This window comes from Hemicordylus capensis, chromosome 1, assembly GCF_027244095.1.
Source record: "Hemicordylus capensis ecotype Gifberg chromosome 1, rHemCap1.1.pri, whole genome shotgun sequence".
In the NCBI taxonomy this organism is placed as follows: domain Eukaryota; kingdom Metazoa; phylum Chordata; class Lepidosauria; order Squamata; family Cordylidae; genus Hemicordylus; species Hemicordylus capensis.
The window spans coordinates 243,443,818-243,466,345 of NC_069657.1; the positions used below are offsets into that span (position 1 = coordinate 243,443,818).

At 41.1% G+C, this 22,528-nt stretch overlaps 2 protein-coding genes across 6 annotated transcripts in view; one reads left to right on the plus strand and one right to left on the minus strand.

Annotated features, from left to right (window-relative positions):
- Positions 1 to 22,528, minus strand: part of ITSN2 (intersectin 2) — a 124,139-nt gene that overhangs the window by 62,978 nt on the left and 38,633 nt on the right. For 4 of the 5 annotated variants that reach the window (XM_053283883.1, XM_053283882.1, XM_053283884.1 and 1 more), the window contains 9 exons: positions 21,895 to 22,157; positions 20,565 to 20,714; positions 19,762 to 19,902; positions 17,819 to 17,906; positions 16,434 to 16,573; positions 15,225 to 15,305; positions 4,475 to 4,611; positions 2,286 to 2,743; positions 1,061 to 1,182 (listed from right to left, as the gene is read on the minus strand). In XM_053283883.1, coding sequence (XP_053139858.1) covers positions 1,061 to 1,182; positions 2,286 to 2,743; positions 4,475 to 4,611; positions 15,225 to 15,305; positions 16,434 to 16,573; positions 17,819 to 17,906; positions 19,762 to 19,902; positions 20,565 to 20,714; positions 21,895 to 22,157 — 1,580 coding nt within the window. The remainder of the gene's footprint in view (positions 1 to 1,060; positions 1,183 to 2,285; positions 2,744 to 4,474; positions 4,612 to 15,224; positions 15,306 to 16,433; positions 16,574 to 17,818; positions 17,907 to 19,761; positions 19,903 to 20,564; positions 20,715 to 21,894; positions 22,158 to 22,528) is intronic. The other variant, XM_053283885.1, reaches the window with a different exon arrangement.
- Positions 1 to 22,528, plus strand: part of GCFC2 (GC-rich sequence DNA-binding factor 2) — a 102,194-nt gene that overhangs the window by 322 nt on the left and 79,344 nt on the right. The gene's annotated exons all lie outside the window — the stretch shown is intronic.

A 22,528-nucleotide genomic window follows, 5' to 3' on the forward strand; every position in this document is an offset into this window, starting at 1 on the left:
CTCGTCAGAGGTTGGTGGGGCGTTGGCAATAGGGAGCCTCTGAAAGCGCTCTTCACAGCCACTTGAAGCTGCTTGAATCAGCGTGGCACACTGGGCCGCGGTAGCGCAAGTTTCACGGCCCGAGGGTGGGAGACTCGATGCAGCCCCTTCAATGATCAGGACGGGTGGCTCGAGAGCGGCTGTCACCGATGTGGGGAAATTAAGCCCTTCCAGGGAGGACTCCGTGGCCAATAGATGAGAGATGGCTGATCACGGACTGTCAACTCACTGCTGGTGAATTTTTTGGGTGGTTTTCGGGAGCTCGGAAAAAGCGGCCTTGCTATGCAGAGCTTGCAGCAGCCTGGGCCAATGGGGCCTACAAACGGCCCTGAAGCCTCCCAGGACGAAAACACTCGATCTCTTCCCCTTGTTGGAGAAATTGCTCTGTACCTCTCTGCCTGGCTCCAAGCAACGGAGAGGAAAGAGGAGATGAGGGGGAGAGAACGGGGAGGAAGGGAGAAGAGAAACGGATGAAAGAAGGGTGTTTTTCTTTTTTCTTTTCTTTTCAGGTAATAGCAAGTAATAAGGATCAGGGTCAGAAAAAAGGATTTGGAGAATGGAATACTGTAGTTATGAAGTCAATTAGAGAAGTAATATCAGCAGAAAATAGAGAGAGCTAGAAAAACCCTGCCTTGGAGCTTGCTGAGGACAGAAAGGGGGTGGGGTTATCCCCCTCAGGCTCTAGTGGACGTGGCTTAGTTTTTTAACTATTTACTTTCTGTCCTGCTTGGAGCTCCCGAGAGAGGATAACCCATGAGATATCCCTGGCCTCAGCAATTGAGAAGACATAAACTTTATTTCTAAATACAGTGTCTAAAATCCAGAGCAAATGTCTTCCAACACAGAGCTTGCCAATAAGACAGTAAAGTTGAAACATCCCAATCTCTCTTCCTAACTTTTTCAATAGCCAGCTTCTGCCCAATCCCAGCCTTCCATGAATCCTATATGAACTGGGAGATCACTTGTTGCCATTGTTTTATCATCCAGTTAGTGTTACAAGTGATTAAATTCCATTACTTACCTGAATTATATCTCCAGAACTGAAACTCATCTCATCATGATTCCTTGCTTCAAATGAGTATAAAGCTCTGTAATTCACACAGTCAACCGATTTCCTAGAATCAGAGGCACTAACAGTATGGCCTGAAAAATAAAGGGAAAATCATACCAGTTGGTAATCCTGGCAATTACTTTTCCCCCCAAAACAGCAATTAGCACCTAGTTCAGGGAGGTAATAGTAGTAGCAGTAATCTTTCTTACAGTCACAGACCAGAAAAATCACTACAAAAACAGCTGATAAGTACATTATGGAAGAGCAATCAGCTCTTGCCAAATTCTACAAGTAGCCAGGCAGAATTTGGCAACATCTGAAAAAATTACATCATTTGTATTAGAGAGCTGATGTTGAAGATAGAAGAGATCCATAGGGCCTGGAAAGTTAATCAAGGTGTTATATACTGGACCATAGATATTTCTATGAAAGTCACAATATAGTAAAACATGACCCGTCGTTTCGATGGTAACTGTGCCACACGGGCAAAGGCAATCTACATAGGAGTTTTCTTAAATTTTCCTTCCAAACCGGCCATGGGTAAAATATTAAAATGAGCTAATGGTAAAGCTCTTTGATATTGCGGCTCCATGATTTGGCTTAAATATCTGGCTGGCCTAAGTCTAAAAGACTGATTGCCCAAAAAGACGTCTCTGAGTGTAAAGGACTGCTCTATTCGCCTCTCCATGTCTACAGTTCTTTATCTGGGTGCTGTTTTAGCCCAGTTAAAATCCAATACTAATAAGGCAATGTAATCCAGTGTAAATCCATAGGAATGCAACTTCTTTTGGAGAGATATTTTCCAATTTGTGTCAAAATTTAATGTTTTTATTTACTGAGATTGTTTTTATTTGTTAATGAATTTTAACTGTTTTATATTGTTTTTACATTTGTTATGTTTTGACTTTGCACATCGCCTAGAGATGTCTATATCAGGCAGTATAGAAATGTGATAAATAAATACATAAAATTATCAGGTAGAATCAGTGGCGCTAATCCTTTAGGGTTCCAGGTATGTACAAGTACACAGCACTAGCCTCCCATTCCTCTCATGGTAAAAACCAAATATTGGACTTGATCAAGGGATATCAGAGCAATGTATGTTAGCACTTTTAGACAACTGACACCTAGTAAGGTTGCACCTTTGAGTTAAACTACAAAATAACCTTATCTTCACAAAACATGAGTAGAATACCTTCACATTTCACAGCGGCCTTAAGATTTCGACCCTCTGTCTGTTTAAGGATGTCTGCAAATTTCTCATTAAAGTTTAATTGAGAAGTTTTTTTCTCTGACTCTTGCAGATTGGATGTATCTTTTCTCCTTTTCTCTTCGCTGAACTGTTTACGCCTTTCCTCAGCTTCTTTTGCAATTTGCTCTTGCCTTTTTTTGTCTTCATCCTTTTGCTTCAACCGTTGATGTTCAACATCTCTTAGAATCTCTGCTTGTTTGATCCTTTTTTCCTCTTCAAGTTTCTCTTCTGCCATTTTCTGCTGTTTGGCTGACCTCTCTTGGGCAACTACTTCCTCAGCCTTTTGCTTTTCCTCATTTATTTTTTCCTGCATCCTCTCTTCCTGTTGTCGCTTTCTTTTCTCTTCTTCTTCCCTCCGGATATTTTCCTGCCACAAGTTCTCCTTTTCCCGTTTTGCTTTTCTTAAAGAAACGTCGGAAAAACATTGTCAATAAAACAAACCTTAAGTTGCAAATGCTGAAAAACATGGCTAAAGAGTGAAGGTTTGAAATAGATAGTTAAAAAACACCTGCTCCCGATTTACATTACTGTTTTCTTGCCATTTTGAAGGTCTTAGGACAACTTAATGATTCAACTAGGCATCATGATAATAGTGACTGACATAGCTGGGGCAGCTGCAAGCGTTTCAGCACCTTGACTTAGAGGCACCGAAACAGTTCGTGCACATCCCTAATTTTTTGTGAAGATGGTTATCATATGCTGCTTAGGCCCACTGACTGTAGAGAATAACCTCTGGAGATTTTTTTTTTTTAAATTACTGCTACTACATTTACTACTACATTTAGTTATCTACTTGCTCTTCAGCAAACAAGCTGATTTTGTGGACTGTAGTCCACAAATGTTTAAGTTACAATAAATTGGTTAGTCTTTAAGATGTCACAGGACACTTTGTTGTTTAGGCTGATTATAAGTTACATAAAGGAAAGGAAAGGTTGTGCCATTGAATCAGTCCCAACTACTGGCAACAACAGAGCCATGTGATTTTCCTGGTAGAATACAGGAGGGGTTTACCACTGCCTTCTCCTGCGCAGTCTGAAATGATGCCTTTCAGCATCTTACCTATGTCACTGCTGCCCAATATAGGAGTTTCCCATATTCTGGGGATTCCCAGTGGGGATTCAAACCAACAGCCTCCTGCTCTCTAGGCAGGTTGCTTCCCCGCTGAGCCATAAGTTACATAGAAGAGTCAATTTCTTATCACCGTTAATAATATCACACTCCACATTCCCCAATTTGTAACAGCCCTCCTGGTTCAATACTATCTGATCTTAACAAACATTTATTGTTTCAAGTGCAGCTCTCTAAAGATGTATATTTTTATCCTATCTGTTGGGCTTTCTGTAGACATCCATCAGAGTTGAGAATTAAAAGAAATTTAAAAACCTCCAGTGTTTAAACAAAGCACAGCAATTTTCTAATGATAACCAAGAGTTAAGATAGTGCACAGTAGCCTTAATAAAAACTAGCTGGGCTAGATGCACAGAGCATCTGTGCCTCCACTGGCCCAGCCAGCCCACTTCTCCCCCATCCTTGCCTGCGGTTTCCGGATGGCGGGCCGGACCACCACCTCCTCCCGCCCACCCACCCATTCTTGGCGGCCGGGCTGGTCTGTTTATTAACGCCGGCCGGCAGGCCGCCCACTAGCGGGAGCAGCACGCTTCATCCTCCCTGCCCACCCACAGTTTCTGGCTGGCGGGCCAGCCAGGCCAATTCCCGGTGGCCGGGCTGGCCCACTGCCACCTGCTGCTCCCGGCGGATGGCCTGGCCCGCTGCCACTTGCAACTATCAGCCAGCTGCCCACTATGGCTGGCATCCCTATTTTCGCCCATCCCTGTTGCTAATGGGCAGCTGCCTTCGAACTCTCGCGAGAGCTGCCATACATGGATTAGCAACAGGTACGCCTAGGAGAAATAAATATATAGATGGTAAAATTATATTAAAATACATCATTCTGAACACAATATACATACTAAAACCAAGGCAAATAAAAAGTACAGGCTACCATTATAAACCACCACCAGGCATTGTCATGACACCCTTCATTCAAATCTTCAAAGTTTTTAGCCTGTCCTCACAGAGGGTCTTAGGAACGCGCCCCCCATAAACCTGAATGCTTTTTTTTATCACATTACCGTGCAGCCTCATCCTCAAGTCTCTTCTTCTGTGCCAGCTCAGCTCCTTTTCTTTCTAGTTCTCTTATTTTATCTTGTTTGATCTTGTGGAGCTGCTCTAGGGCTAACTGTTGTGTATGGTATGTTTCTCTTAACTCCTAAAAAAAGAAATATAAAGTACATTAAATGAACAATAATACAAGTTTTAAAAAAATGAAAAGTAACATGATTTAATGCTCTGCAATCCAAGTCTTAATACAAACGGGCAAAACAATTCTAAACTCCCTAACAATAAAATCAAGCAGATAGATTCAGAATTAGCTAGGAGATTTTCAAACGTTTCTGAAATTTACATTTTCAATAACTAGAGGCAGCAAGTTATCATATGATATTGGAAAGGCAAACAGAAACAATTCCTGAATTCTACAAGAACAATAAAAACCTTATCAGTATGTAAACAAAAAGTAGTAAGGGAAAGTAAAAGAAACTGGTAATAGAAAAGAATTCAGCTAACTGTGAAATTGACTAAAATGTTCAATCAATGTAAATATTAGGTCTGTGCATATATTAGACCACAAATAACTGAATCAAAAAAATCTGCAGTGTAGCTTCTCTGGCACTGCATGGAAGTGACCATTACTCATTAGAATTCTATGGGAAAGGCACTGGAAAGGATTCAATTTCCCCATACTCCCTGCACGCCTTCTCAGACATCATTAGGGCTTGTCAGTGCCTCATTTCTCTTTAAAGGGCTCCACCAGCACTGGGTACAGCACAGCAGTGCACAGAGATGAGCGGTGGGAACGGTCACCTCCATGCAATGCTAGGGGGACTGTGCAGATTGTTTGACTTTGGTTACTCAAAGACATATATTAGCAGAGGCCAAGTAAACCCTGGTTGATATCTGGTCTAAGGAGCTGTTCCCACAGCTAAAGCGCAGCGCACATTCTAGGGGAGGGGTGATTTCCACCAATCTCCATTTCCCTCTGAAGCCAACTGAAAATATGTACCTGAAGGAGGAAGGGGAGACTGATTAAAATCAGCCCTCCCCCAAAACGTTTTGTTAGTCTGGATGTTGGTCATTCTGCATTCTTCATGCAGTAGAAAGAGAAAAGTGAAGAGCAAAGAATAAAAGTCGATAACCCTACACTTACAGATTAACTCTAAACTTACAGTTCACTTAATAAAAGAGGGCTAAGTACAAAAACTAAGAAAACGTGACTTTTCATACAGACCTTCCCCCACTGACGCTCTACCAAAAAGCATGGGTATGGGGCTGCCGCATTCCTCCTTGTCTGGCAGGTAGGCAGTGCCTTCCCAGTCCCTTAAAGTAAACCCCCACCTCCACCTTCTGAACCAGTTCGAACGCCAGTCAACAGAACTGGTTCAGCAGTCCAGAAAAGGAGCACCAAACTAGTTCCGTGCACATCCCTAGCATGAGCTATCAACATATGAAATATAGTGTCCCATCTTATGTCCCTAATTAAACCATGTGTTCCTAACTCTGTTTGGCTTTACAACCTCTATTAAGAAACAAGTGTAGACAAAAATTAATATTTGTGTATGGTGTTCCTACTTTATTACACTTTTGTATGGGGCCTGTGAAAAAACCAAGTGATGAAGTAGCACAAATCCAAATCCTCAAGGATAAAATTGAGATAGAACACATAGAAGAACAGGCCCTGCTGGGGGAGAACCAGCATGGCTTCCGCAAAGGTAAATCTTATGTCCGCAAAGAGACATAAGTTTTGGGCGGTATAAAAATATGTTAAATAATAAACAAACAAACAAACAAAAAAATCTTGCCTCACAAACCTTTTGCAGTTCTTTGAGAATGTAAACAAGTGTGTGGATAAAGATGAACCAGTTGACATATTATACCTGGCCTTCCATAAAGCTTTTGACAAAGTTCCTCATCAAAGACTCCTGAGAAAACTTGGCAGTCATGAGATAAGGGGGCAAATACATGTGTGGATAGCTAACTGGTTGAAGGACAGGAAACAGAGGGTAGGGATAAATGGAGAGTTTTCACAATGGAGGGAAGTAAAAAGTGGGGGCCCCCCAGGGATCTGTATGGGACCGGTGCTTTTTAATTTATTCATAAATGATCTAGAAGGTGGGATAAGCAGTGAGGTGGCCGAATTTGCAGATGATACCAAACTCTTTCAGGTAGTGAAATCCAAAACAGATTGTGAAGAGCTCCTAAAGGATCTCTCCAAACTGGCTGAGTGGGTGACAAAATGGCAAATGCGGTTCAGTTTTGGCAAGTGTAAAGTGATGCACATTGGGACAAAAAAACCCAACTTCAAGTATACACTGATGAGATCTGAGCTGTCGGTGACTGGCCAGGAGAGGTATCTTTGGGTTATGGTGGACAGTTCGCTGAAAGTGTCAATGTGTGACAGCTGTGAAAAAGGCCAATTCCATGCTAGGGATCATTAGGAAGGGGATTGAAAATAAAACTGCTAATATTATAATACCCTTATACAAAACTATGGTGCAGCCACACCTGGAGTACTGCATACAATTCTGGTCACCACATCTAAAAAAAGGACATTGTAGAACTGGAAAAGGTGCAGAAGAGGGCAACCAAGATGATCAGGGGCCTAGAGCACCTTCCTTATGAGGCAAGGCTACAACACCTGGGGCTTTTTAGTTTAGAAAAAAAGTCAACTGCAGGGAGACATGATAGAGGTCTATAAAATCATGCATTGTGTAGATAGAGAGAAATTCTTCTCCCTCTCCTATAACACTAGAACCAGGGGTCATCCCATGAAATTGATTGCCAGGAAATTTAGGACCAACAAACAGTATAATTTTTTCACATAACACATAGTCAACTTGTGGAATTCTCTGCCACAAGATGTGGTGACAGCCAACAACCTGGGTGGCTTTAGAGGAGTTTGGATAACTTCATGGAGCAGGGGTCTATCATCGGCTACTAGTCGGAGGGCTATAGGCCACCTCCAGCCTCAGAGTACCAGTTGCAGGGGAGTAACAGCAGGAGAGAAGGCATGCCCTCAACTCCCACCTTTGGGCTTTCAGTGGCATCTGGTGGGCCACTGTGTGAAACAGGATGCTGGACTAGATGGGCCTTCTTGGGCCTGACCCAACAGGGCTTTTCTTATGTACCCTTCTCTGTTGGTGGGTTGCTACCTTTCTCTTCCTCTACCCTTTCTTCCTTACTCTAATCCAGGGCTGCTCAGCTTTGGCCCTCCTGCAGATGTTGGTCTACAATTCCCATAATCCCTGGCTATTCGCCACAGTGGCCGGGGATTATGGGAGTTGTAGTTCAAAAACAGCTGGGGGGCCTAAATTGAGCAGGCCTGCTCTAATCCCATTACACACATAGAAGCAAACTACGGACATACACTGATGTGATGACCTGACAATCAAGGCAGGAGCTTTGTGCCATTAGTCCCATGTTTCACATTCAGTAGTTTGTCTTCTCCATTCTTCAAAGCTACCACAGGAGCAACCACCAGGGCACTGTCTGGGATGGTTCAGCAATGACCTTAAGAACCTTAAGAATGCCCATAAAGAGGCATCTGTCTCGTTCTATCCACATATGTCCTTGGAGGAACTCTAAAAGGAATAACTTTTTCTGGGGCTTTACCTCAAAGAACACTTTCTTCACCCTGTTTGGTCTGGATCCAACTGAACCTGTCTGAGACATGTTGTACAGGCTTTTAACTGCCTTGTCTTGTAGAAGAGGTTGGAATCTTCTGTGGATATGGATGCAAAAAGGGAAGCATTCCCCACTCCCTGCCAGATAACAAACTAGGGAACTCTGATTCTGCTTTTAAGAACATAAGAACAGCCTTGCTATATAGTCCAGCATCCTGTTTCATACAGTGGCCCACCAGAGGCCTCTGAGAAACCAACAGGCAAGAGATAGGGCATTCCCCTCTCCCCTGCAGGCATTCCCCAGGCATTCCCCTCTCCATAGGCATTCCATTTCCACAGGCATTCCTCTCTCCCCTGCAACTTGTATTTAGAGGCATCTTGCCCTCTCATGTCTAGCCTTAAGGTCCTGCCCCACCAGTTCGCTAAACTACAGACAGTCCTCTGGGTCAGTGAGATTCTACTGACAACGATGGAGTGGGGGTTGCTAATCAGGTCCCAGTTGTCTTTATTACCCAGGCTTATCTCCATCCTGGCTAAAAGTGTTCAGCTTGTCCCTATTCAGTGCTCTATAGAGGTTTTCTGTTCTAGGTCTCTGGCATGGGGCATGTCATATCTGTCTTGTCACCAAAGCATTCCAAGCCTCTGGCCCTGGGGAGGAGCTGAGGAGCTCCCAGTTTCGAATTCAGCTTGCTATCATTCATAGTCACTTTATGGGTAACTTCCCATGAGCAACTGTAAGTGCAAGATAAGGAGGAAACCGGAGGTTCCCATGACGCACAAACTCTCATGTGGTGTGTTATCCAAACCTGCTCAAGTCCAGTTGGCAACTGGCCAAACTGACTTGTTACCAACTTTGACAAGTCAACTTCATCCCTTGGTTATGAACCTTGGGTTGAAGCCAGTAGCAAGTGGATTTGTCTGGTTGTTTCAGATGACGTACGGCACGGGAGTGTACATATACTGTGGGGATCTTCAGTTTCTTCCTCCTTAATTTGTACTTATTTAAGAAAGGAGATTGTAGGAAGCCCCCTATGTGAACTTTTTAAATCTTACCTAAAAAGGAATGTTTAAATTTAATATCTGATAATACTATAGCCAATTAGCTGGCAAGTTTCATAATCGTAGTCTGATCCCCCCCACTTTCACTTACTTACTTACTTACTTATTTATTTATTTATTTATTTATTTATTTAACATATTTGTATGCTGTCTACTCCAGAAGTCTCTAGGCAGTTTATAGCAATAAAATGAAGAAATTGCAACAACTAAAACAAAATCAAATTAAAATAGCCATTAAAATTACCAAACAGCTAAAAAGCTTGGCTGAAAAGATGTGTCTTTAGTGGTTTCCTAAAAGCCAACAGAGAAGGCTCACCACCAGACGAGCCAGTTGCAACCTCAGATGAACCTCCCCTGAAGATCTTAATAGGTGGTGGGGTTCATAATGAGGAAGGTGTTCCCTTAAATACCCTGGGCCCAAGTCGTTAAGGGGTTTATAGGTAATAACTAGTACTTTGCATTTTGCCTGGAAACCTATTGGTAGCCAGTGTAGTTGTTTTTAAACCAGAGTAATATACTCTCTTCGAGACATCCCGGAAACCAATCTGGCAGCAGCATTCTACACCAATTGCAGTTTCCAGACTACGTACAAAGGCAGCCTCATGTAGTCCCCTGCTAACTTGGCAAAGAAGCACCTTTTAATGTGGTGATCCTCTTTATTTAGCAGGGGGGGAGTAACTGGCCCTATCCACCCCCAGCACAGTACCTCCAGTGACTGTTGCTGGTGTCTATCTTATGTTTCTTTTAGATTGCGAGCCTTTTGGGGACAGGGGTTCATCTTAGCTAATATTTATTTATTATTTCTCTGTGTAAACCGCCCTGAGCCATTTTTGGAAGGGCAGTATAGAAATTGAATTATTATTATTATTAATAATAATACAAGTCAGACAGGTGTTATTGACTGGTTTGTTTTATCCAGACATCAAGTCCTTCCCAAGGACCTGGGATGGCTGAATTTTATCATAAATACCATTGGTTATTGTAGATATCATTGCAAAATATAGGCTGTTCCCAGTAAAGTTGCTTTTTGTAATTAGCTGATGGTGATTTCTGTGGCCCCTATGGTGTTGAGGTGCTCTTCAAGGTCTTTTGGAATTGCACTTAGGATGCCAATTACCAATGGGATTATTTTGGTCTTTTTCTGCCACAGCCTTTCAATTTGAATTTGTAGATCTTTGTATTTGGTGATTTTTTCTATTTCTTTTTCTTCTATTCTGCTATCCCCTGGTATTGCTATTTCGATTATTTTGACTTGTTTTTCTTTCTTCTCGACTACAGTTATATCTGGTGTATTGTGTGGCAGATGTTTGTCTGTTTGTAGTCAGAAGTCCCATCATATTTTTATATCTTCATTTTCTACAACTTTTTCAATTTTATGGTCCCACCAATTCTTGGCTACAGGTAGCTTGTATTTTTTGCAGATGTTCTAGTGTTTCATCCCTGATACCTTGTCATGCCTTTTTTTGTAGTCAGTCTGTGCGATCTTTTTACAACAGCTGATTAGGTGGTCCATGGTTTCATCTGCTTCTATACAAAGGCGGCACTGGCTGTTTGTGGTTGATTTTTCGACTTTTGCTCTTATTGTATTTGTTCTTAGTGTCTGTTCTTGTGCAGCCAATATTAAACCCTCTGTTTCTTTCTTCAAGTTGCCATTCTTAAGCCATTGCCAGGTCTTAGTGATGTCTGATTTTTCACTTATATTGTGCAAATATTGACCATGGCAGTGTCTTCTTTTTCCATTTTTCTGCTCGGTTCTTGACTTGTTCTTTCTTGTAGGCCTGCTTTGTTTCATTGGTGTTGAATAGTTTCTCGTTATTGACCATTTGAAGTGCATCTTCTTCACTGTCCTTGATATACAGTATTCTTCAAGGCCTCTTTTCTCCTCCTCTACTGTTTGATGGACTTGCAGCATTCCTCTTCCACCTGAGCTGCGACGGAGGTATAGCCTATCGACATCACTGCGGGGGTGCAGAGCATGATTGATGGTCATGATTTTCCTGGTCTTACGATCTAGCGTCTCTAGCTCTACCTGGGTCCAGTCTATTATTCCTGCAGTGTATCTGATAACAGGTATAGCCCAGGTGTTTATGGTTTGTATGGTGTTCCCGCCATTGAGTTTGGACTTGAGGATTTTTATAACTCTCCTGATGTATTCACTTCCAATTTTTCTTTTAACTTCAGTGTGTGCAATGTTATCAGCCTGGAGAATGCCCAAGTATTTGTAATGTTCTTTCTCTTCCAGGTTCTTGATGTTGCTTCCATTGGGCAGTTCTATTCCTTCTGTTATTGTTATTTTTCCTCTGTTCATTATTAATGCAGCACACTTGTCTAGTCCATTGCTATATCGCTACTGAATATACGGACAGTGTTTAGCAGTGATTCGATTTCTGACTGGGACTTTCCATACAACTTCAGATCATCCATGTACAGCAGATGGTTGATTTGACTTGATGTTTTAGATGTTTGGTATCCGATGCCTGTTTTGTTTAGTATTTGTGAAAGTGGGGTCATGGCGATTACAAACAACAGAGGGGATAGTGAGTCCCCTTGGAAAATGCCTCTTCTAATTAGGGGTGTGCACGGAACCGCAGAGCTGCGGTCTGGCACTGGAGTGGGGGTCCCCTTAAGGTCGGGGAGGGTTTACTTAGCCCTCCCACCGCTTTTCCCCCTCCGGCGCCCATATTTCTTTGAGTAATCGGGGCAGCAGGATACCTCCCTGCCGCCCCTTCTCCGGCGCTTTGCACGCAGAAGGTCTGGAGAAAGTGCACTCTGGCCACGTAGTAGAGATTATTTTAGTAATGGGGCGGCAGGATACCTTCCTGCCGCCCCTTCCCCTGCTTGGTGTGCAGTACTGTGCAAAAGGCTTTAAGAAGCCTTTTGAACAGTACTGCATGCCAAGCAGGGGAAGGGGCGGCAGGGAGGTATCCTGCCGCCCCAATTACTCAAAGAAATACAGGTGCCGGAGGGGGGAAAGCAGCGGGAGGGGTAAGTAAACCCTCCCCGCCCTTAAGGGGACCCCCCAGCCCAACCACCCAAATCTGAACCGCTCATGTCCAGACCGGTCCGGAGGCCTATAGAACGGTCCGGGAGATATCCGGTCTGGGCACATCACTACTTCTAATGCTAGCCTGTACAAGTGTCTTGCCATTGATTGTTAACTGTGTACTCCATATGCTCATTGCTTTTTAAATAAATATCTAAATGTTTTTGCTGACACCATTTGTTGTTTCTAATCATTTTAGTATCCATGTGTGAGGCAATGAATTTAAGGCTTTCTTGTAGTCAATCCATGCAACACTTAGATTGGTTTTTCTTCTCTTGCAATTTTCTAAAATCATTTTGTCAATCAGCAGCTGGTCTTTTGTGCCTCTGGTGTTCGGGCAATTTCCTTTCTGTTCAACTGGAAGCTGTTTGTTAGTTAATAAGTGTTGCATCACTTCATCTGCTATTATTCCAGTTAATCATTTGAACATGGTTGGCAGGCAGGTTATCGGTCTAGAATTACTTGGAACTGCACCTTTTGCTGGGTCTTTCATGATGAGATGAGTTTTCCCAGTTGTTAGCCATTGTTCAATATCACCTCCTTGCAAAATGCAATTGAACTGTTTTGATAGTGGTTTATGAAGGCTTGTTAAGTGTTTAAGCCAAAAGCCATGCAGTTCATCGTCACCTGGAGCAGTCCAATTTTTAATTTTCTTTGCTCTTTCACTTATTAATTCTGGTGTTATTATTAGATCTTGCATTTATTGGTTACATTTTTTGACCTCTTTCATCCAGCCTGCTTTTTTATTATAATCTATTGGATTGTCCCATAATTTCCCCCAGAATTGCACTGTTTCTTCTTTATTTGGTGTTTCTATGTTTCTTGCAGTATCTCCTTCTGCTATGGTAGAAACGTCTCTGATTTGACTGGAATTGGGATTCTGCCTGTGTTGTGTAATTCTGGCTTCGTATCTACTAATCTTCTTTGACACTGCTATTTGCTGCTTTATTATTTCCAGGACTTCTCTAATTTTCCTTGAATCTAGGTGGTATTTTTGGATCAGATACTGTTTGGTGTTTTCATTCTTCAGCTTCTTGTCTTTCATATCTTTCAATTTACTAGCATCTGATCTAAGCCTGGCAATTTTATTTTCTAATCTAATCTTCCATTTAGGTGATATACTACTTTCTTTTTTTACAGGTCCACTGATCTTATATTTGAGCTCTTGTGTTGTTATTGTATATTGTTGTTATTGTAAATAATAATAATAATAATAATAATAATAATAATAATAATAATAATAATAATATTAGAGTGCATTGCAGTAGTCAAGCCTAGAGATTACCAGCATGTGCACCACTGTCTTAAGGTTACTCACTTCCAGGAAAGGGCTCAGTTGGTGAACCAGCTAAAGCTGATAGAAAGGACTCCTGGCCACTGTCTCCACCTGAGGTGGTATCAGACAGAGGGTTGGGTCCAGGAGTACTTTCAAACTGCGAACTGTTCCTTCTGGGGGAGTGTAACCCCATCCAGAACCAACAGATCTATTCCATTTCATGAACTGCGGCTTCCTACAATGACCACCTCTGTCTTGTTTGGATTCACTCTGAGTTTGTTATCCCTCATTTAGCCCATTACTGCCTTGGGGTAGGCATTTAGGGGCGTTATGACATTTCCTGATGAAGATGATATGGAGAAATAGATTTGGGTGTCATCAGATAACACCCTGTACCAAATCCTCTGGTGGTCTCTCCCAGCAGTTTCAAGTAGATGTTAAAAAGCATTGGAGACAAAATGCAACCCTGAGGGACTCCATACAAAAGCTCTCGCTTCATAGAGTAAGAGTCTCCAAGTGATACCATCTGAAATCTGCCTGAAAAGTATGAACAGAACCACTGCAGAGCAGTGTCCCCTACACCCAGTCCCCTCAAGCGATTCAGAAGGATACCATGGGTGATGGTATCGAAAGCAACTGAGAGATCCAAAACTACCAACAGAGTCACACTCCCTCTGTCAATTCCCCTTTGGAGATAATCCATCAAGCCGACCAAGGCAGTCTTCATCCCATAGCCTGCCTGAAATCCAGTTTGAAATTGGTCTAGATAATCTGTTTCATCCAAGATGGCCTGGAGATGAGAGGCCACCACATTTTCAATCACCTCAACCAACCACGGGAGATTGGAGACAGGCCTATAATTGCTAGGACTGGTCTAACAGGTCTAATAATGGCCTCCTTTAAATAAGGAGGGATTCTACCTTCCCTAAGAGAAGCATTTATGATCTCAACCAGGCCCTCTCCAACAATTTCCCTGCTTGATGATATAAGCCATGTCGGACAAGGGTCAAGAGAACAATATGTGTCGATTCAAGCATTCAGTGAGCAGATAGGGTTTAAAAGCAAGCAGAAAAGCAGAGAAAAGTAACTTTTTATATTATATAGCAGGAATGGGCAGAAGGTAGATTAGAATCTACTGGTAGGCTGCTGTACGGCTGGCAGTAGATAAACAAGGATTTCTGACAACTAGTTGTTTACAAGTAATAACAAAGACTGTCCTTCCAACCCCATTAGGTTTTTTGAATCCCTGATTTGTTGTAATTCAGATGCAGATTTTTGTATATGCAGGACATCCCAGTGTATGGCTAACAGGGTGCAGCGGACAGCTGGCTCCCAGAGATAATTTTGGAGCCTGGCCCTAAAGGCTTTTGGAGTGCCTGCCCCCGCAAATTAAGCATCATCATGTTTGGCTGGGCGACCACACCACCTAGGACAGACTAAAGAGAATTTGGGGGCCCACGGAGGCTGTGGAGGCCCTGGACTTCGGCCCAGAAGTCCAGGGGTAAGAGCGCCTTTGCTGGCTCCACCCACAGCAGTATTTTGTATCAGGTTCCAGCCCCTGAGCCAGAATTTTGCACTACCAACTCCGGTTGGTAGACCTCAGGATTCGGGTAGAAAAACAGTAGATCTTGCAAGCCTGATGTCTGCCCATATCTACTGTAGAGCACAGATTACAACACAGGCAAGAATTTTAGTAAAGCGCTAAAGAAATGCAATACGAAAACTGAAATTATTAAAAGCAAAATAGCCGAAGATTAGAAAATAACCTTAAGTAAGAGGAAGAGGTTGTTGAGACAGCTTAGCAGACACAAAAGGCACTGAAGAACAGAATGATCCACAGTCTCATACTGTAAGATAAGGCAGATAAAAAGTTGTTACACTTTGTACTGCTTTTATTATATATGGTGTTGTAATTGGATCTATTTGAACAATTCTTGTTGGCCAACACGTTCTGCAGCAATAGGAGGGTGGAGCAAGAGCTGGGCCCTCACAGACAGGCTGCTGTGGAGTTCAACCAAAAGCTTATTCTGCAGCCAAGCACACATGGAGGGGGAGGGGAGAGTGCTATTTGCTGCTCTATCCCTCCAAAAGTACTATTTGGCTTCCAGAAATATGTCCCTGAGTGCTGCATGTCTTTCAGCAATATATTTCTGGAAGCCAAAAAGTACTTTTGGAGAGTGGGGAAGCAGAGAAAAATGCTTCTCCCTCCACCTCTGCACATGCTTAGCTGCGGGAAGAGCCTTTGTTTGAGCTCCATTATGGCTTTTCTGTAAGGGCACAGCTCCTGCTCCACCCCTCTCAATGCAGCTACTATTGTCAGACATTAATCATGTTGTCCCAATTTTTTCTGAAGAGGTTCTTAATTTCCCCCCTTAAGCCCTCATATGGTATATGCATTGTAAATTATGCCTAGGTCACACTAGCAATAGTTCACATCAATGCCACTGTGTGTAAGCCAGAAAGAGCAAAGCAAAGTAAGAGCTGTCTTCATTTTTGTCAGATGGTGAAGGAATCGAGACAGAGAGAGGGTCTTCCTTCTTGTCTTTTTATGCTCTGTGGTTAGTTAGAGGGAATGTATCTTAAAAAGTCATAATTAGTTTGCACGTCCCCATACCAGGTTTTGCTTTGAATATAACAATATCCAATAATACTAATTCAGTCTACAAAATGCAAATTATTACCCATACAAATCTTATTGCTATGACGCTCCAGAGTGAAAAATGCTGCTGCAAGCAACTTATTTTTTACATCAAAGTAGAGATCAGTGGCTAAACTTCTGAATAGCATGGATGGCAGAGGTGCACAAAAAATAACCTTTTGTAGTACCTCACTGCTTGAGAATATTGAACTAGGCCCAATGAACTGAAATAAAAATCAGAACTGAATAGCTTTTCAGAGATGTTAAATACAATCTGATGGACTTGCAAGAAACAAACACCCCTATTCACAATTAAAAGACTACGGTAAGGTAGTACCTTCAGCTGATTATTAAAAGCATCCATTTCACAAAGCTTGGAAGCAGTTTCTTTTTCTAGTGCATCTAATTGTTCCCTAAGTCTTTGGCATAATTCTTCCTTTTCTGAGGACTTCTTGTACAGTGAATTAAGGTCTGTATCTGCAGATGAAAGACCAAACATTCAACCTTTATCTTTACATACAAACATTTCAGTTAATATTTTCATTAATTCAATCTCTACGACACTTTTCACCCAGAGAGAGAGAGAGATTCACTCATACCTGCAACAATGCTGTCAAGCTAGGTCACTACTATGTACATTTTAGAGACAGGGAAGTAGTACTAAAAGCTAGTGACTTGCTCAAAGATACTCACGGAATCCACAATATCTGATCAGGGAGTTCAGTTCAGGACTTTGTCCAAAACTTTGATTTACAATGACAATTTAAATCACAACTACCCAAATATCTGACACTTTGGAATGTACTAATTCAGTGTTTCACTGATCTACAATGGGAAACTAATCTGACTGAAGCCTGCACATCAGCATTACCAACTGGAAAGATTTTAAAGTAAAGTGTACTGTCAAGTCGATTTCGACTCCTGGCCCCCACAGAGTCCTGTGGTTTTCTTTGGTAGAATACAGGAGGGGTTTCCCATTTCCTCCTCCCATGCAGTATGAGATGATGCCTTTCAGCATCTTCCTATATCACTGCTGCCCGATATAGGTCCAGTCCATAAAATGCAGCCCAAATATGCTACTTGAATTGCTGCTAATACTTTCTCATCATTGTTTATGTTACTTAACACCTAACCACAGAGTTTTCTTCATTCACTATGAAACCCTGTCTGTCAATTCAGAGAGGCAATCAGCCAGCCTTCTAGTATCTCCTCAGTAGCTTTTCACCTTAACTTGTTTCCTTCTCTTTATTTGGGGAGCATATGTAATTTTATGGCAAAGTTAGTGATAAGTTTATATAGTTTGCTTTGGTTGATTCAAAAACCTCTCTAGATGAAGAATGTCCATGGCGTCACTCTCACATGTGTGATGCACCTTTGTAACGACATCATCAAGATGGCTGCCATCTCAGTAATTATTGGGCAAATTCTGTTGTGTAAGGAATCATTGTGCAGGTATTTTCATAACTATAAACATATTATTTCTGAGGATTTCCCACCCACACCTCCTTTAAAAGGCAAAACACAGAAAAATTTGGATTCTTAACATCATTTTGACTGTTATGAACTGGTAACACTACTATGCAAGTAACAATAAGACATTTGTTGCAATTGAGTGGCTTTTTCATACATTATGCTCCCTGACTATTTATCAATATTTATACTTCCTTTGAATGAATGAAATTTGAAAAAGGAAAAAGACACATTCATTTCGAAGATACTGACTAGTATGGTTGTCCAGCTGTACGTGATTTATTCTCTCACTTAACTGCTGTTTTTCAGGAACAAGGAGTATCAACTTATTTTGATATTCCTGCAAGATGAGAGGCAAATGTTAGATATCATTTCTATTTGGAATCACCAAGGCAATCTGACAATACTGCTTTAAGTGGATGGCCAATTCATTTTCACAATACCTTTGCGCTAGCAAACATGGAAAACACATCTCTGAGTCCTTACTCAGTCCTTACTCAATTACTACTACTATTACTACAAATATTTATATTAGATTAGTGTACTTGCAAATCTACCACAACTGAAAGGATGTACCAATGTTACACTTATTACACTTCCAACAGCAGGCATAGTAATTAACATTAATTTTATGCCATTTTTCTGTGACATATATCACCTTGGTGGTATATGTCACCTTTTTTCGGGTGTCGTGTTTTATTTATTGATTGATTTGATTTTCTTTATATTAAAAATGAAAAATTATTACCAATCTTGCATATATATTCCCAAATATCAAAATGAATTTCATTGCCAAAATCGCAACCTCATTTTATCATATATATCTCCTTAACTGGTTCCGCTTCAGAATGAAATGACAAACGTGTTTTTATATACTCAATAATCTATGTTACAACCAGAAAAAAAGCTCAGTGTGTGTGTTTTAATTTAAAGCTCTGTTCTCTCATTCAGTTATAAAACATATGTGATTGTAAGTATTCAGAGCAAGGAAGATGATTGACTCCAAGCACCCACTTAGTTTCACCCAAAGACCAAAACTGATCAGACTGAAAAAGGTCAGCATTTATATACATCTTTCTGTCCTTGCTAATACTAAAAACTCACTTCACTATGCTGTTAAAACTGAAACCATATCTTACTTTTTCCAGTGGGGACTTTGACATGGTAAAGGTAAAGTGTGCCATCCAGTCGGTGTCAACTCCTGGCGATCACAGAGCCCTGTGGTTTTCTTTGGTAGAATACAGGAGGGGTTTACCATTTCCTCCTCCTGCGCATTATGAGCTGATGCCTTTCAGCATCTTCCTATATTGCTGCTGCCTGATATATAGTACCAGTGGGGATTTGAACAGGCAACCTTCTGCTTATTAGTCAAGCATATCCCCACTGCGCCACATGGTACAGACAAAGAAAACCCATTGAGCACGTACTCTGATTGGCTTTTTGTGGTGTACAATACTGGTGTCATTCAGCTGACACGCTGCATACAGTTAAGAGATGCGATCTTTTTAGAATATAAAAAGTAGAATGATCAGGAAATAATGGTCAGATACAATTATCATGGAACTATACTTAGATGTTTATACTTAAAGCTTAAGTAATTGGAAAATGCTCCTGATTAGTGATGGCGAGAATCCTAAACTTTGGTATCGGAACACCCTGGAAGTTCAGGCTGACCGAAAACTGATGTGTTTGGAAAAGTTAATATTAACATTTTCTGTTTTCCCTTTTACTATTATCTGTTTTCCTCACAAAGCTCAACCATCAACGTAATGCGATTCCAACTTTAAATACTTAACATACCTTTATCACTAAAATCTTTACTATTATCATTACTATTTATTAATAATAATAATAATAATAATTCGATTTCTATACCGCCCTTCCAAAAATGGCTCAGGGCGGTTTACACAGAGAAATAATAAATAAATAAGATGGATCCCTGTCCCCAAAGGACTCACATGTTCCTTTAAGACAGACACCAGCCTATTGTTATTGAGCCCTTTGCAATAAACAAATTAGCAGATTATGTTATATAATACTATCTTTACGCAAGGGAGATTGTATGGAGACAAAGTTGTGTTAACTTGTAGTTATGCCTCCATATGGAAGTGTTAAAAAAATAATAGAACAAGTCAATAAAAAGAAACAATTTAGCCCATTTTATCCTTCATTTTTTGGAATCAACAAACACATACCTGAAGCTGTTGCTGTAACTGCTTGATTTCCATAATTCCCAAATCACACTTCTTGTCCAGAACATCCAGCTCATTTTTCTGAATTTGTTTTCTGTTTTGAACATCTTGTAATCTCCCAGAAATCTGCTGCTGCTTGTCATTCTGTAGTTTAAAAAATCATTTATATATTTAAAAAGGGAAATGGTGCAGTTTAATATCAGAGAGAGAGAGAGAGAGAGAGAGCTCACATCTCCCCAAGGGCAAAAAATAATACTATCAACATGATTGGGCATTGCTTGAAAAGGGGAGAAAGAACCTTGTGTTGTGTTTGATAGTGTAGCCAATTATACACGAGTTATAGTATACATGAAATAAAATAATTTCCAAAACTGAATAAGTGCGGGAAAAGAAAGATTGTCTCATCATCCAATAGATAGCCATGACAGTTGCACAAAATATATACAGGTCTGTCACAATAGTGCTCGTTGTATTTCTGGGAGTGGGTAGGGAGATTTCTGATTTTAACAGGTACTTGCTGAAGCACTACAAGAACCATGAAAAACTAGTTTCCCACTCAAGGAATTTAACAGAAAACATGTATATGGAATGCAATCAAGCCTTTATAAACGTATAGGAATACCATGGTTACAAAAATTACTAAGAGGTTTTCCCCCCCCAAAGGCTAGACAAAGCAGATTATACAAAGTAATATGGAACAATTAATGTGTACTTAATGTGTACTCCAGAATATGAGAAGGCATTCTAACTGTTTGAAAACACAACACACTGTTAATCAAATGTATTCTTTACAGTGTATGACTCACCAGTGCATCTAGTTCAAGATTAAGACTCTTCTTTTTAGAGGCCAGTTTGACAATTTCTTCTTGTTCTCTGTTACGCTGATTAAGAAGATCTTGACGCTTGATCCTCTCCCATTCTAGGCGCCGTTGGCGCTCAAGTTCTTGCTTTGCTGCCTACATAGAGAGAGAAATTTAAACTTCTAAGGTCCTATAAATGGCTAAAAAATAATGGCTGCCATGATGGAGCTGCACATTATGGAGCTGCAATGCTATACCTTGGGGCTGCTATGGATTCTAAGGCAGTTGTGAACAGGTAGTAGGATAAGCTGTGCTACTGCAGTTTCTCCCACTGACACGAGTGGGGGAAAGTGCAGTAGTAATGCTTGCACTATCCCTGCATTCTTAACAATGTCAGAGCTGCCTTAGGAGTCTGCAGCAGCCCTAGAGCACAACGTTATGGCTCTGCAATGTGGCACATAATGTCACACAATGAACTCAGTTTGATGGAATGCTGATTTATGCATATATTAAAATACATTGCTGCAACATACATTTTGTCAACTTTCCAGGGGTGCTACATTTCACTGGGCTTGCTGCAGGCTTCAGATAGATGCCTAGAAGGCTGAGGTGACAACTGATTGACATCTTCATTCCCACCTCCATACTTTTGCTGCTACCATGGTTTCAGAGAGCCAGCAATTGAGGCCATCTGCCATCAGCAGCAAAGAGGAACTCCATGTCCCTTAAAAACTCTAACAACTTACTTGTGGGGTGCGGTGAGAGAGATTTTTCACTGGGCTTGCTACTAGCATCCCTATCACATTCATGCAACACTGCTTGTGAGCCGTAGTGTAAGGAGGGTAGAAAGTAATATGTTTAGGTAAGGACTGCAACTTTTAAAATTTGCCAGGTTGCTACATTTATTACAATTTTCCCAGCATGACTGGTTCTTGTAGGTAATCGATACAGGAATGTTAATGTTTTTAATTTGATTGATTTGGCAAATTTTTTAATTGGTTGATTGATTGGTTCGCTCACTAGTCAAGTTTCCTCCTCCCCAGTGGGTCAAGTTCCCATGGTTCCCCCTTCCCAACAGCCAGAGTTGCAATTTGTTTTTTTAAAAGAGCACTATTAAATGATGCATGTTCTGCTCTTGAGGCATTCTTGAATTGTTCTAACTTGGCAATTCATAGTCAAATTGAGTCTGGGTTCTCAAATGGAAAATCAAAGCCCGGGGGCGGGGGGAATCAAAGATCTGGTTTAAAAATAAAACCTTGCATTAAAAAAAGGAAAATGCATGAAAAGTCCTCAGACAGACAAGGTTATTTAATACAAAAACATGTAGGACAACAACCTCCCGTCTTTCTATTTCTTTCCTCCTTTCTTCCTCCCGTTGTTTCTCCATCTCCCGTTGTTTTTCCAGATGCCGTTCCAGTTCAAGTTGTTTCTTCCGCTCTTGTTCCTGTTGCTCCCTCTCTCTTCGCTCCTTTTCTTCTCTCTCTTTCTGAGCCTTACGTTCTGCCTCTCTCTGTTGCTGCTCCAACAGCATTTGACGTCTTTTTTCCAGTTCCAGATTGCCCCTCTCATAGTTTGCTTTCCTCTTATCTTCAAATGTAACTAGAAGAAAGTATAGTAAAAAAAAAATAGTGGCACCAGGCTACAGAAATTGATCAAACACAGATTCTTCTCTCAAACACCATGAAGTCTGAGAGTTTTGTATATTATAGGGACAGGTAATGTTTAGAACAGATCACTAGCCAAATAGGGTAATTAATTTTTTCAAAGAGTTTTAATTTGGATTTTGGTCTGAAGGACTCTGTGCCATGTCTGCTGTTCCCGGTCCAAGCACCCTGACCCCATTATAGAGCCTTACTTCTTTTTGCCTCTGCTTTATTCCTCCTTGGTACTATCAATGCAGTACTGTTGTAAACAATACTCTGTTGTTTATATTATTTATTTCAATTTTTCATATTGCCTTTCTATCAAAG